General features: G+C 35.3%; 2 protein-coding genes across 4 annotated transcripts in view; both read left to right on the top strand.

Moving 5' to 3' along the window:
- The window catches only part of LOC113280921 (ankyrin-2-like), a 14,584-nt gene extending 8,741 nt beyond the window's left edge, over positions 1 to 5,843 (top strand). The window contains exons 4-14 of the mRNA XM_026529532.1: positions 1,138 to 1,197; positions 1,278 to 1,451; positions 1,535 to 1,666; positions 1,802 to 1,986; positions 2,335 to 2,430; positions 3,096 to 3,221; positions 3,843 to 3,995; positions 4,463 to 4,564; positions 4,898 to 5,068; positions 5,212 to 5,291; positions 5,635 to 5,843. Of these exons, the coding sequence (XP_026385317.1) occupies positions 1,138 to 1,197; positions 1,278 to 1,451; positions 1,535 to 1,666; positions 1,802 to 1,986; positions 2,335 to 2,430; positions 3,096 to 3,221; positions 3,843 to 3,995; positions 4,463 to 4,564; positions 4,898 to 5,068; positions 5,212 to 5,291; positions 5,635 to 5,650 (1,295 nt within the window). The 3' untranslated portion in view covers positions 5,651 to 5,843. The remainder of the gene's footprint in view (positions 1 to 1,137; positions 1,198 to 1,277; positions 1,452 to 1,534; positions 1,667 to 1,801; positions 1,987 to 2,334; positions 2,431 to 3,095; positions 3,222 to 3,842; positions 3,996 to 4,462; positions 4,565 to 4,897; positions 5,069 to 5,211; positions 5,292 to 5,634) is intronic.
- A 1,160-nt stretch (positions 5,844 to 7,003) lies between these two features.
- LOC113280922 (serine/threonine-protein phosphatase 6 regulatory ankyrin repeat subunit B-like) lies at positions 7,004 to 14,476 on the top strand. Of its 3 annotated transcripts, none has more exons than XM_026529534.1 (10): positions 7,004 to 7,252; positions 8,001 to 9,513; positions 9,588 to 9,719; positions 9,981 to 10,156; positions 10,248 to 10,343; positions 11,689 to 11,841; positions 12,537 to 12,638; positions 13,420 to 13,590; positions 13,809 to 13,888; positions 14,218 to 14,476. In XM_026529534.1, the coding sequence occupies exons 2-7, from the start codon at positions 9,387 to 9,389 to the stop codon at positions 12,627 to 12,629; spliced, it is 777 nt and encodes a 258-aa protein (XP_026385319.1). In that variant the 5' UTR covers positions 7,004 to 7,252; positions 8,001 to 9,386; the 3' UTR covers positions 12,630 to 12,638; positions 13,420 to 13,590; positions 13,809 to 13,888; positions 14,218 to 14,476. The 3 variants fall into 3 exon arrangements, with proteins under 3 accessions (XP_026385319.1, XP_026385320.1, XP_026385318.1); XM_026529535.1 differs by having other exon boundaries at positions 7,004 to 8,119; positions 8,760 to 9,513; XM_026529533.1 differs by having other exon boundaries at positions 7,004 to 9,513.
- The last annotated feature ends 1,137 nt before the right edge of the window (positions 14,477 to 15,613 follow it).

Below are 15,613 nucleotides of genomic sequence, written 5' to 3'. Positions count from 1 at the left end.
AAGGTGGAGAAATTAGAGAATAGTGAAGTTGTCCCAGAAATCTTGCCAAGGTGGAGAATTGTTAGTTATTGGCTCGATTTAGGAAACACCTTATTTTAGGAAAGACCAAACCGATTTCCTAATCAGTTTGCGAGTCACTTTAGGAATCTGATTTCTTTTAGGAATTAGTTCTCTATTTAGGACTTCTATTTTTAGGTGGATTCTAAATTCCGCACTAATTTTCTGTTTTCTGTGTGAAGATCTTGGGGTGTTTAGGAAGTAGCTAATCCTTAAGCATAACAGTTTCCCTCCGAAAGAAGACTAATGTACTGATGAAAATGGCATAGGAACAATAACACATAGGCAATATCGAACACTAGAACCTGCAAGTAGTTGATTTAAACTATTAACCAAATTTTTGTAGATTTTTGTGGTTGTTGTAGTTGTACTCGGTCACGGGCAGGGATCTTAATCATCCCTTGTAAAAAGAAGAAAAAGAGTGTGTATTTTTCTCGTCTTCTGTTTAGGGTTTAGAAGTTGTAGAATTTTGTCATTCCATGTAAGACAATTCCAATGTTGAAAGTATTGTTGTTCATGCCATGCTATGCCATGGTACAGCTACAGCCAATTTTGAAGCATCTTGACTAGCAGTTCTATGATGGATGATACGCCTTTCTTTATGAGGCCATCTTACCAGTAACTTGTTACAAAGTGGACATTCACACGACAAAGAACACTAGTTCCATACGGTTTGATTTCTGGCATGCAACTGAGCATGATATTGGTTTTCATCGAAGATGCTAAACATCAGTTGCATGCCATGCCAGTCAGAAGTATGAAAGTCAGTTGAGTGTGGAATGTTTTTTCAACAAAAGTAAAGTAGTTGGAAAAAGAAAAGTTAGTAAAATAGTTGATTAGTTTGTTAAATAGTGATAAAACAATACCAATAACAATATAAGCAAGACACTTTCCCTTGAGCGCTATTCATCTTCTTCCTGGAGTCCATAGAGTTTACTGTAGATCAAATCCTTTTTTCCGGGAAATGGATCGTCGTGAATATCGTGATTGTATGTATTCTTTTCTTTTCAGTAAAACCCTGAAAACAAACAATTAGTTTCAGTCTTTCTTTATCTTTTTGATTTTCTTTTTCACTTTCAGTTGTGAAACGTGACAGTATTCTCAACGCGGCTATTAGCGGTAAATTGAACCGATTTAAGGGTAAGTAATTCTGAAAAAATATCATCTTTAGACTTAGTATTACTGTCTAATTTTACACAAATTGTGTTTAAATTGATCAGAATTGATTGCAAAATATGATGATGGAAGAGGATTAGCAAACACAGTGATGAGTGTCAAAGATGATAATGGAGTAGGAGTTATCCATTTTGCTGCTGAAGAAGGAAAGTTGAATGTTCTCAAATACTTGATTGAAGAATTGGGACTTGATGTCAATATGAAAAATGATGCAAAAGGTAATATAAATACTGAAAAACAATAATTTAAGAATGGGGGTTTTTGTGTATTGTGTCTAGCTGCTGATTGTGTTGTTGGTCAGGTGAATCTCCGTTTTATCATGCAGTACTGGGTGGGAATATCAACATTGTTGATTATCTACTTGGAAAGGGTGCTAATCCTAATACATCCAACACCAATGGTGCTACTCCTCTGCATTATGCTGCTCAAAAAGGTATATCACATATCTTTTCTTGATTATGTACCATTGGCGTTATCTTTTCTTTTTGGATTGTATGATGGTTGTTTTAAATCTATTCTGCATCTTTTTCTTTTGTGGCCATAAAGCTTAATGTGAGGTCGCCTGCAGGATACACAGAGATACTCACCAGATTACTTTCCAGAGGTGTTAATGTGAATGGTTCATGTGAAGATGGTACACTGACACCCCTAGCAGTGGCTGGTGCTACACTGTCACCCCTAGATGTGGCTGCTAATAACGGCCAAATCGAGGCAATACAAATTTTGTTGGATCACAACGCAGATGTTAGTAAGGTTACCTGTTGTGCACTTGTTAATAATCTACATTGTAAAACCCTTGTCTGTTTCTTATGTGGTTCATCTGTTGTACCACTTATATCCAGAACTTGACATCATATATTAGGATATGTTTTGCTCTTTTGAGCTCTAGAGATATTATAATTTAGTGAGTAGCGGATAAAGGAGTTTTGTTCAATTTTATACTCTAATGAAGATTCTATTTGGTTAGTCAACCATGGTTAGCTATACAACACAACTACTAAGAATTTCTCTCTTTAATATATTTATGTAACCTTTTTTTGTTTGTATTATTTCTTTTCCAACTATATGTAGCTAATAATATGGTTTTTTTTGTCTATGCAGCCTAATTTGATGTCTTGTCGCTCATTTACATCACTGGCGCTATCTATTAAATCTGGTCTACCCCAATCATTACGATGCATCGAGCTTTTACTTGAGGTACCACATTTAAGCACCCTGTGACAGGCTTGCCCTTGGGAGTTTTCTTAGCAGTAGCTGTAATTCTGTTCTCTCTTTATTGATTATAGTCTTCCAGAGGGCAAGTCAATATTTACCTTGTTATTCTAATTTCAGCTTTTGGATTTGGTTTATTATTTTCAATTCCTTCCGCGGTAATAGAATTACTTCTCTTTGATCACATATTACATAAATCTTGTCGTTTTCACATTTTTATAAGTATTTCGGCCAACTGCATCAGTGTCTGGGATGTTTGAAATTAACAACAAAATCAAGAGCTAGTATCTTGGATGCTAAAATTAGCTGGAGTTTTTTTGATGCATAATTAAGATGTCGGTGACTCATTTTGTATACAGTACATATAACCTAAGAGCAAATAGAATTTGGGCGTAGATGTATGACACACAATGTAGGTTTTTAGGAGATAACATAGAAGCAAAGTACAAAACAGAATTGAAGTTTCGGAGATGGCACAGAAGTTGCTCCGCTAATTAGTTTAGTAAGTTCTGTATGGGTACAATATGTTTTCAATGAAATAAGCTGCTTTAAACTTCAGCAAGTTGGTCTAGTATGATCCTACCGAGTACTTCATGCTATTTGATGCCTGCATATGATGAAAAATTTTCTGCCTCCTGCCATCTTTATAGGCTGGTGCTGACCCGGATGGTGGATCATATGGAGTAACACCTCTGATAGTTGCAACATGTAAAGGGTTAACAGAAATCATCAGGCGCTTAATTCAAGCTGGTGCTAATCCCGATGTTACAAATTGTGTAATGTTGTTTAACCTTTACATATTTCAATGATCTCTAACTTCCCTATTTCGGTGTAGTTGTTGACCCATCTTTACTCTCTATCTGCAAGCTCAATACATCTGGATGACATGCTTTGTTGCATGCATGACCGATGTAAAATGTGCAGATACTTAGAGGAAAATCTCCTCACCATTTAGGTGATCCAAGAAAAAATCAAGTCAGTTTTTTATTGCGGAGTTAGAATGTGTTAAGACTGTTCAACTTCTCCATCATGTGATCTACTAAATTTATAATTAGGAAATTAATACCCCGCCGTATGATAATGTTATTTAAGGTTTCATTCTGGTGATACTTCTAAATGTCGATGCGACCTTATGACTTATCTCGTACGCAGATGAATTTATGCAAGTAAACAACCTATTTATTAATGCTTATCTAGGCCCATCTTTCTGAATCTATAAAATGGTTCTAAATATGTATGACTTTTATTTAAACGTAGATCTTGCACTCTTAAATGATGGGTTTGCTAGGTATTGTGTTTGCATTTTTTTTTGACGTTGTACACAAACTGACAATAAATCCTATATTCACTTTGGTGTATAATTTGGCTTAAGAAATTCAACTTTGTTTTTATCACAGTTTGGACTCACGCCATTAGAAATTGCCGCGAGAAAACGTAATCACCATGATGTGGAGATTCTTTTCCCTGTTACTTCTCGTATTCGGGGATATATCGACTGGAGCATTGGTGGAGTAATCACACACGTACAATCTGATCAAGCTACTGAACAGGTGTGCAACATATAACTTACGTCTGTAGTTTGAAACCAAATAAGGGCGGCCTCTAGCTATTGGTGAAAAAGATGGGCTTTGAATTTGACTATAAGTAGTTCACATTTTAAATGTTCACTAAAAAATAAAAATCTTGACTTGGTACTTAGAATCAACTGGCCCACGTTGCATCATTTCCGCCTCATGTTTCTTACGATATTAAAAGTTGGACTCTTTTCATTATGAAAAAAATCTAAATGAACTAACTTCGTGTGAGTGCATAGAAACGAATCAATTAATGGTCTACATCAACTATCAAAGCTGCATCATAGCCCGTGATCCTTTTTCTTTATTTACATGTATCTATGTTGTACTAAAATGTAACACAAGTGTGATTTTTATCATGTCATAGCTGCTGCTTTTGTAACCTTTGTTGCGGTACATGTATAAAATTTGTATTAGTAACTGTGAGGTCCTTAACTTTGAAGTGGAAACTGAATGCCGTGGAGAAGTTTCACGATTCAAAGTTAAACGGCGCAGATGCATTTAAGGAACAGGACTATCATAAGGCATTATTTTGGTACTATCAGGTACATTTTCTTTTTAAGACTATATTTACCATTTGATGGAATTGAACCCTAAATTACATATGATGATGCTCTTTGTTGAACTTATGACGGCGAGAATTGTTAACTTCAGTGAATTCACTTTAACACATATATAAGTTTTGTTGTCTTTGTTGGAGGTTCCAATTTGAGTTTTCTGAGATTTAATTGACTAGTAATGTATGTTTAGCATTATTTCGCAAATCCTTGAATAAACTCTCTGTTTGACCTCTTTAGTTCATTTCTTGATTCTTTATTGTGTCATGTTAAGCATACCATCACATAACTAATGTACTTTGTTTTATGACGCGAATATAGGCAAACCATATTGCTCCTTGTGACGCAAATGTACTTTCTAACCTGAGTATGTGTTTGGCCCGTTTGAAAGACGGCGAGTCGGCTTTAGAAGCTGCTGAAGCATGTATATTCCTAAGGCCAGATTGGCCTAAGGCATACTATCGGGCTGGTGTAGCGTACAGCTTACTAAAAGTAAGTGTTTCTCTTTTTTTTTTTTCCTTCGTTCAAAAGAAAGGCAAAGTGAAATGTATTACTCCTATCAAGCAGAAAAAGAAAGAAAGAAGAAAAAAGACGACTGTGTTTTCTAGTTTCTTTTGTTGCATTGGTTTTTGCAGAGATACAGTTCTGCGCAAGAAGCCTTCCTCAAAGGTTTGAAGTTGAGTCCTAATAACCAAGAGATTAAAGCTGCATTCAGGTTCAGTTCTACCACCCCGATAGTATGCCTTAATTTTGTTGTATCTATTTTAAGTTACCCTGAGTTCATGTTTTGTCTTATCACATAATGAAGTAACTTCATCTGGCAGTCCTGGGCCCTGGCTATCAAAACTCGAGATGGTTTATCCAGATTCAAGATGTGCCAAAATTATACTTTTCCCATTTTTTTATTTGATAGGCAAACATTTTCTTCCTTGGTTTTACTTTTTAAGCCAATTATGTCCCCAGGTCATTTACTTCGAGTGTCCCCGAGTCTGTTTTCCTGGTGATATTACATTCTCATCTGGTTGTTTCTTATATTGCTTCTTGCTGCTTGGCTACAGGGAAGCTGTTGTATGACGTGAAAAGTATCCTGTCTAGAAGAAGATGGCCATGGCATTTCTTTTCGGACTACTGTTGTATGGAATTTACTTCACTATGTCTATATGTACAGTCCTTTTCTTATCCATCTCGGAAACAAGTTATGTCAAATATGTCCCACTTTTATCATAAGTATTTTGCACTCTGTTTAAAAAAAATGTTCGCGTGATCATTTGATTTGGCTCCGGATAGTCATGAACGAATATAACATAAAAATTTAACACTTTGAAAGAGCGAGAAATTCTGAAATTTCCACCGACCCATATGGTAGAGCCCAGCCCAGTTTGCATCTTTAGTATGCCAAATGCAAAATTCTTGAAAGAGTGCCAAAAGCTACTTTGCTTTTAGCTCCGAACTATGACAAATTTTTTGCTAGTTCTTCTTTCTTTCACATCAAAAGAACTTGTAATAGTTATGCAGATAAGTTAGTTAGAAGTTTAAATATGTATTTGAATTTATCTATCGATTCTAGATACTGGGATAAACCTAGAAAGTATATGTGCATTTATAAGCTTTGTAATAAAAACTATGCAACTATAAACTGTATTAAATCAATCAAATTATTTCATTTTACAAATCACAATCAAGTCAATTATATCTCAAATGGTTAGATTATGATGTTGCTAGATAAAACATATCGGAACAAAGTCTTTTTGGGTCAACAGAAAAGTCTTTCGTCGGTCAAAAAAAAAGTCAAAATAATTGATTCGTTTTGGACTTACGAGTTACGAGGCAGGCAGAGATTGGTATAAGAATAGTAATAAATGGGAGATATAAACAAAGTAAATAATAATAAGCAAGAAACTTTCCCTTGAGGGCTATTCATCTTCTTCCTCCAGTTCCATAGCTTTACTGGATGCTGGAACCCTGTAGATCAATGCACTTTCCGGGAAATGGATTGTCGTGATTGTATGTATTTATTTTATTATTATTTTTATTATCGGTAAATAACGGATTGTATGTATTCCTTTCTTTTCAGTAAAACCCTGAAATGTTTCAATCCTTTTTTTTTTATTGTTTGATTCGTTTTCACTTTCAGTTATGAAACGTGACGCTATTCTCAGTGCGGCTACTAGCGGTAAATTAAACCGGTTAAAGGGTAAGTAATTTTGAAAATGTATCAAGGAACATCTTTAAGCTTAATTTTACTGTCTAATTTTACACAATTTGTGTTTAAATTGATCAGAATTGATTGCAAAATATGATGTATTAGGATATATAATCTGTCTGTTGACTATTGTCAAGGTTATGTTATGCACATGTGTGTGTACGTCATGTGAGTCTTATAAATAGTCACTCGTCTATCTGAGTCTGTAATGAATAATAATCCTGTAATATCAATTCTAAGATTTCTCATGGTATCATTCGGGAAAAACACCCATTAAAATTCTTTTTCGATCCTAAGTTTTCATTTCCGTACTTTTCTTCAATGGAGAATCAATCTTTAGTTTCCGCTGCATCATCATCATCATCAAAAGGTCAGAAGAAGAAGAAGAAGAAGAAGCTCTACTTCCGCTGTTGTAATGATCAGAAATTTGGGGTTTTTTGGCTAGAACGATGATGAATTTGTATTTGATAGAGGTAATTTTTTGTTAAAATTACAAATATTCTCAATTGTTAATTCAAATGAGGGTTTTCAACTATGGGGTCTTGAAATTGTTGGTTAATGATTATGTTCTTTACAAAGATTCATTCATATTTTTAACCCTAACCCTTCTTTGAAGCTGTTTCTTCTTCTAATTCTTCAAAACCCACCACTAGATCATCATCACCACCATTCTTATTTTCTGCTTATCAGTTCATTACCCATCAACTCATGATTTCTTTTCAAACCCTAAAAGTTAAAATCTTCCTCATCAACAAAATCACCTTCTTTGGGTTTTTGGGGTTTTCCTTAAAATCACAACCTTATGGTACTAAAATTGTTACTCTGTTCCCAAATCAGAGTTTGTTGGTTTAAAGTTTTGAGAATTGAGACAAAATTTCGTTAAATGGTGTTAGAATCAATGAATCTGCAATTATAGATTTTGGATCTTTGTCAATTAATCTTTGGAAGTCCTGGTAGATAATTGGTTTGGATTGATTACTAGAATGATCAAAAGAAATTACTTCTTGAAGATGGGTCTCTTATGTCGTAAAGCAGAAATTACTGGTGTGTGAGTCTATTTTTTGTTCACTTCTTGCTGGAGGGTTCTATTGTATTGAGGGTAATAACGTTCAGTTAGAACTTATTCATTTTGGTCTCCTGATTTGCATTGCAAATATCAGACAGCTTGTTGCTGCTGTTGTTAACAAGACTTTTGAAACTCTGGTATTGTTGTTACTGAAGCTCATACTGAACTGGCTCAAGTAGAGCATGAGAAGTTGAATGCTAAGCTCATAACCTAGTGGAGTTAACGTTTAATGAGAACTGGTTCTACATGTACAAGTGTTGATACTACATCTCAGGTAACATTTCACAGCAATACTACATCTCTTTCAATAAATTTTTCAATACCTTCATTACCTTTTAAACATTTTTCAATACCCTTACAGAACTGGTACTAAAATCAATTCAATACTCAGTTTTCATCTAAAATCAAGTTGAGTCTCTTAACCAACAGAGAACACCAACATACCAACTGGTCCTACAAACTTTTTCAATAGCCAGTTTGGTCACTTGTTGATCAATATCTTTACAGATTCTGGTCCTAAAAACTTACTTAAAAACCAGTTTCTAAATATCTTTTTCAACAATACCTAATATCTTTACAGAACTAGTCCTAAAATGTTTCAATAACTAGTTTCTAAATACTTTTTCAATACCTATTGCTGGTCTCCTTTGCTGGGAGTTTTTAATACTGCTGATATTGCTACTCGTTGAACGAGTTTAGCTTGTTCTTTTCAACCATTACAGTCAGAGTTGATTGTTCCAATGCTTCATCATCGACTACTTCTGTTACTTCAGCTTAGAATGCTTACTGCATTCGAAGTTCTATTTGATGTGAATGGTTTTACTGTTGAGCTTGTTGCTGCAGTTTGATACTTCCTTCTTTTACTTCTGATATTGTTATTGGTTCTTTGTGGCTACTGGGAATTATTGCTACAGCTGCTGCTAGTTATTCTTGTGCATTTTCACACTTTGTCTACAAGTTTGGTCTGTTGAGGTTATGCACATGTGTTTGTTTGCTACAACAGTTGGTCTTTGAGATCCTTCCATTGAATGTTTCTACTGTTATCACTACTTCTTAAGGGTTTACTTGATTACCAAATGGATCAACAATGCACAAGATAAGTTGCTACTTCACCTTGAGCCTCTGCTGCTGCTTCTTGTTCTAGTAATGCTGGGGTTCTTCTCCAAGTTGCTGTCAGAGTTGGTGGTTTAACTTCATAACCTGCTATTGTCTTTGTTTGGTTTGTGAAACTGCCTCTTGTTGGCTGTAACCTTGAGACAATATTTCTTTTCTTATTCTCTTCTTTTGTCGAGGGGGTGTAATGTTTTTCACTTGTTTCCAAGCTATTCCTGTGCTGTGCAAGTAATAGCTTGTGGGGGGTGTATTAGGATATATATTCTGTCTGTTGACTATTGTCAAGGTTATGTTGTGCACATGTGTGTGTAGGTCATGTGAGTCTTATAAATAGTCACTTGTCTATCTGAGTCTGTAATGAATAATAATCCTGTAGTACCAATTCTAAGATTTCTCATGATGATGGAAGAGGATTAGCAAACACAGTGATGAGTATTAAAGATGATAATGGTGTAGGAGTTATTCATTTTGCTGCCACAGAAGGAAAGTTAAATGTTCTCAAATACTTGATTGAAGAATTGGGACTTGATGTTGACATGAAAGATGATGCAAAAGGTGTATAATCATAATAATTTAGAGCTTAGTTTAAGAATGGATGTCAATTTACTGCTGATTTTGTTGTTGGACAGGTGAATCTCCATTGTTTCATGCAGTACTGGATGGGGATATCAACACTGTTGATTATCTACTTGGAAAGGGTGCTAATCCTAATACATCCAACACCAATGGTTCTACTCCTCTGCACTATGCTGCTCAAAAAGGTATACCACATATCTAGCATTTTTAAAAAAAATGTGTGCATTATTTTCGCAACTTTTCTCATGTTACGCATATGGTTTCTTAAGATAAAAGCTGAGGTTTCTGCTATAGCCATAGAAGAATGCTCTATCGTGCAATAAGATAATTCTTGCTTGTGTACCATTGACGTTATCTTTTTTTTTTTGATTATATGATGATTGTTTTATATCTATTCAGCTTCTTTTTTTTTGTGGGCATGGAATCTAATGTGAGGTCACCTGCAGGATACACAGAGATACTCTCCAGATTACTTTTCAGAGGTGTCAATGTAAATGGTTCATGTGAAGATGGCACGCTGACACCCCTAGAAGTGGATGGTGCTACACTGTCACCCCTAGAAGTGGCTGCTGCTAACGGCCAACTCGAGGCGATACAAATTTTGTTGGATCACAATGCAGATGTGAGTTAGGTTACTGGATGTTTATGAAAACATTTCACAATTGCACATGTTATCATATAGCAAATGATATCGTTTTCTTTTGTCCATGCAGCCTAATTTGATGTCTTTTCGTTCGTATACACCACTGACGGTATCTATTGTATCTGGTCTACCCCAATCATTACGATGCGTCGAGCTTTTACTTGAGGTATCAAATTTAATCACCCTGTGACAGGCCTGCCCTTGAGAGTTTTCTTAGCAGTAGCTGTAGTTCTGTTCTCTCTTTATTTTCAATTTCTTTTGCGGTAATAGAATTACTTCTCTTTGCTTGCATATTACATAAATCTTGTCGTTTTCACATTTTTATAAATATTTCGGCCAAGTATATCAGTGTCTGGGATGATTGAAATTGACAGCAAAATCAAGAGCTAGACTGCTAGTATCTTGGATACTGATATTAGCTGGAGTTTTGTTTGATGCATAATTAAGATGTCAGTTACTTGTGTAATCATTTTGTATAAAGTACATATAATATAACCCAAGAGGAAATAAAATGTGGATGCAGATGTATGACAGACAATCTAGGCTTTTAGGAGATTCCAGAGATGCTGTCATGCTGTCAGCCTGTCACCAAAGAAGCATTGTACAAAACAGATTTGAGATTTCAGTGGTGATTCTGTTTTCTGCATAAGTTGCTCCCAGATTGGTCAAAAAATTATTTTAGTAAGCTCTAGTAGTGGCACAATATGTTTTGAATGAAATAGATGCTTTAAACTTTAGCAAGTTGTCTAGTATGATCCTACTGAGTACTTACGCGATATTTGATGCCTGCATATTATGAAAAACTTTCTACCTCCTGCCATCTTTGTAGGCTGGTGCTGGCCCGGATGGTGGATCGAATGGAGTAACACTTCTGATAGTCCCGATGTTACAAATTGTGTAATGTTATTTAACCTTTACATATTTCATTTATCTCTAACTTCACTATTTCGGTGTAGTTGTGGACCCATCTTTACTCTCTACATGCAAGCTCAATATATCTGGATGACATGCTTTGTTGCATGTATTACTGATGTCACATGTGCGTATATTTGAGGGAAATCTCCTCACCGTTTAGGTGATCCATGAAAAGATCAAATCGTTTTTTATTGCGGAGTTAGAACGTGTTAAGACTTTTCATCCATCATGTGATCTGCTAAATTTATAATTAGGAAACTAATACACCACAGTATGATAATATTAATTAAGGTCCCATTCTGGTGACACATCTAAATATCGATGTGACCTTATGACTTATTTCGTACGCATATGAATTTTATGCAAGTAAACAACCTTTTTATTAATGCTTATCTAGGCCCAGCTTTCTGAATCTATAAATGGTTCCAAATATCTACGACTTTTATTTAAACGTAGATCTTGCACTTTTGAATGGTGGGTTTGCTAGATATTGTGTTATGCAATTTTTTTGGCGTTGTATACGAACTGACAATAAATCCTAAATTCTCTTTGGTGTATAATTTGGCTCAAGAAATTCAACTTTGTTTTTATCGCAGTTTGGACACATACTCTTAGAAATTGCCGCAGTCAAAGGTCATCATCATGATGTTGAGATTCTTTTCTCTGTTACTTCTCGTATTCCGGGGTATATCGACTGGAGCGTTGGTGGAGTAATTACACATGTACAATCTGATCAAGCTAAGGAACAGGTGGGCAACATATAACTTGCGTCTGTAGTTTGAAACCAAATAAGGGCGGCCTTTCTTCTATCATTGTTGCTTAAACATTACGGCAATCTTCCGGTGTACGCCTCTAGCTATCTGTGAAAACTATGGGATTAGAGTTTGACTAAGTACTTAGTTCATATTTTAAATGCTTACGAAAAAAGCGAAAAATCTTGACTGGGTACTTAGAATCAACTGGCCCAGGTTGCATCATTTTCGCCTCATATTTCTTCCAGTATTAAAAGCTGGACTCTTTTCTTTATGGCAAAAATCTAAACGAAATAATTTCGTGCAAATGCATATAGATTGCTAAGAAATAGTTTGGCTCTCCAATTTAGCCATGGGTTGCGTATAAGGAAAGTTCGATGTGTGTAAATAACTAACTTGCATCGTTGGTAGACCTTGGTATACCTTTGCAACTTTCTTCTTTTCCATGGATGGAGATGTTGGAATTTCAGCTCCTTAACCTTCATGCCTTAGTACTAAACATCATATAAAAGCTAACTACATGTTCAAATCAGACTTGACCGTAGTATGAACATGCTCAACAACATACTGGAAGATTGCCCTAATATTACATAAGTGTGATTTCTATCATGTCATAGCTGCTGTTTTTGTAACCTTTGTTGTGTACATATATAAAGTTTGTATTAATAACTGTGAGGTCCTTAACTTTGAAGTGGAAGCTGAAAGCCAATGAGAAGTTTCAAGAGGCAAAGGAAAAAGGCGCAGAAGCATTCAAGAAACAGGACTATTATAAGGCATTATATTAGTATTCACAGGTACCGTTTGTTTGAAGATGACTATATATCATTTGATGGAAGTGAACCCTGAATTACATAATGATGATGCTTTTAGTTGAAATTATGACAGTGAATTCATTTTATCCTACATAAGTTTTGTTGTCATTGTTGGAGGTTCCAATTTGAGTTTTTTGACTAGTAACGTATGTTCAGCATTCTATCATAAACCCTTGAATAAACTCTGTTTGACCTCTTTATCCCGATTTCTCCGTCCAAGAGGGTTAGACACTGCTGCATAACCTAGCAGCCTGGTCTAGTCTTAACTATTTAGTTGCTGATATATTGGTCTACGGCTGAACAATATTAGTCTATGGCTGGAACTTTTTCGTAAAGTTACGTATCCATTTCCTTCTTTCAAATGGTTGTTTTTTCAGTAGCTCCAATACTTGAAGTCTATTTTAGTTCAGTTTGAGGTTGTTCTCACTATTTTATTGCCCCTGACACCATAATTTTCAGTTTATTGAGAATATATACTTTCGTTGATTCAATCAGACTTTTGGTGTTTGTTGGAGCTCTGCTCATGTTCTAAACTCTGTTGAAAGCTTTAACTATATTTTTTTGCTTCTTACGAGTTTCTACCTGATACCGCCTTTTATCGATGAACTTAATACCCTCTATATTAATTCTTTTACCTGGTCGCTTTTAGTGACTATTGCTATCTCATTTTTTCCCATCTTTAGTTCATTATTTCATTCTTTCTTATGTTATGTGAAGCAACCATCGCATAACTAATGTACTTTGTTTTATGATGCGAACATAGGCAAGCGATATTGCTCCTTATGACGCAAATGTACTTTCTAACCGGAGTATGTGTTGGGCCCGTGTGAAAGACGGCAAGTCGGCTTTAGAAAATGCCAATAAATGCATATTGCTAAGACCAGATTGGCCTAAGGCATACTATCGGGCTGGTGTAGCATACAATTTACTAAAAGTAAGTGTTTTCTTTCTTTCTTTGTTTTTCCTTCCTTCAAAAGAAAGATAAAGTGAAATGTATTTCTTGTTTCGTGTTTCCGCTATTTATCTTGCTGCTTTCTAGGTTTTTTTCGTCTTTGATTTTTTAGAACACAAATTTTTACTCCTTATCAAGCAGGAGAACAAAAAAACGCGGACAGTGTTTTCAAGTTTCTTTTGTTGCATTCTTTATTGCAGAGATACAGTTGTGCGCAAGAAGCCTTCGTCGAAGGTTTGAAGTTGAGTCCTAATAACCAAGAGCTTAAAGATGCATACAGGTTCAGTTCTACTACCCGTCTATCCCCTTAATTTTGTTTTATCGATTTTAAACTTGAGTTAATGTTTTGTCTTATCACAAAATCAACTTTGAAGTTACATCTGGCAGTCAAAACTCGAGATGGTTTATACTTTATCTTTATCAGATTCAAGAAGTAATAAAAATGGAATTTTCCTCATTTTTTACTTGATATACCAACATTTTCTCGTTGGTTTTATTTTTTGAGCCAATTATGTTCTCAAGTCATTTACTTCAAGTGTCCTCGAGTCTCTTTTCCCGGTGATATTCATCTGGTTGTTCCTTATATTGCTTCTCGCTGCTTGGCTATAGGGAAGTTGTTGAAGCTCAGTTGAAGTCCGCATGACATGCAAAGTATCTTGCTTAGAAGAAGATGGCCGCTTCTTTTTTGACAACTTTTGTATGGAATTTACTTCACTGTGTCTATATGTACAACCCTTTTCTTAGGTTCCTTTATCAAGACAATCTTGGAAACAAGTCATGTCAAATATGTTCAACATTTACCCTAAGTATTTTGTATTCTGTTTAAAAATATGTTCGCCTGATATTTCAATCTCATCATTTGATTTGACTTTTGGTAGTATGATTTATGAAAGGATGAAAAATTTAAGAGACCGTTTGGTACAATTTTTAAAAACAGTTTTCAAAAATACTTTCCCGTTGTTTTAAAAATATACCTTCTTTCCTTGTTTTCATTTTCTAAAAATTATTTGGTAGGATAAAAACTGTTTTTGAAAACAAAAAAAATCAACTAAATCAAATTAAATGTAAAGACTCGTCTAAGAGGTATAGTGATACTAGCCATGACTCAATTGCAGTCATTCTTCTCTTACTTTATTCTGAAAAAAAAGAAGAAACAAAAAAAGAAAAAAGAGAAAACATAGAAAACAATAATTTTGTTGTTTTCAAAAACAGAAAACAAATAGAAATCATTTTCTGAAAATGTCCCTACCCAAACACGTTTTTTTTCTTCTATTTTATGTTTTTTAAAACAGAAAACTGATTTTGAAAACTGTACCAAACAGACTCTAAAGCGTAAACTCAATGTCCACGAGGGAGAAATCTTGAAATTTCCAGGACCGATATAGATGGTAGGGTCCAGCTTGAAGTATCCTACTGCAAAGCTCTTGAAAGAGTACCAAAAATTAAACTCCATGATTGAATGCAAAGCTCTTGAAAGAGTACCCAAAATTAACCCCACGATAAAAAGGCATCCGTTGTTTGCCATGGTTACTAACGAGAGTATCAGATTGTTTGCCATGATTACTAACAAGGGCATCGGATTATATGGGAGGGCACCGAAGTTCATATAAGACAAATTCGAAAATATTTTGCCGGAATATGATACTCTCCCCCAATAATTTGGTATCAGCAATGTTGGCCGTGGCATAAGTGGAAGTGGACTATCATTCTTGGTAACATTTTAGACCAAATTTGAGTTCCATTTCCCCGTAGTGCCATGGATCTTAGCCTGTGAAATATGTCATTCACCGACAGTTTGAAGTAGAGGTGTAAAACGTGCCGGTCCGGTACAGCTCGGCACACGAAATCGCGTGCTTCACGTGCCATGTGCCGTGCTGTGTCGTGCTGCGTTTTACTAGTCAAAAGCTAGGCACGACACAATCCACAGGCGCAGCACACAAATAAACGTGTCGTGCTTGCACACGTGCTATAAACAATTTGAAATCACTTAATGTATACATTAAGT

This window comes from Papaver somniferum, chromosome 5, assembly GCF_003573695.1.
Source record: "Papaver somniferum cultivar HN1 chromosome 5, ASM357369v1, whole genome shotgun sequence".
Taxonomy (NCBI): Eukaryota; Viridiplantae; Streptophyta; class Magnoliopsida; order Ranunculales; family Papaveraceae; genus Papaver; species Papaver somniferum.
The sequence above is the reverse complement of the archived record's forward strand: the minus strand, read 5'-3'. Positions and strand labels throughout refer to the sequence as shown.

Bases quoted from the DNA above. Each gene is read 5' to 3' on its own strand.
- LOC113280922 (XM_026529534.1), top strand. From the start codon at position 9,387: ATGAGTATTAAAGATGATAATGGTGTAGGAGTTATTCATTTTGCTGCC. The intron at 9,514-9,587 runs GTGTATAATCAT...GTTGTTGGACAG, and splicing joins CATGAAAGATGATGCAAAAG to GTGAATCTCCATTGTTTCAT. The intron at 11,842-12,536 runs GTGGGCAACATA...TTAACTTTGAAG, and splicing joins CTGATCAAGCTAAGGAACAG to TGGAAGCTGAAAGCCAATGA.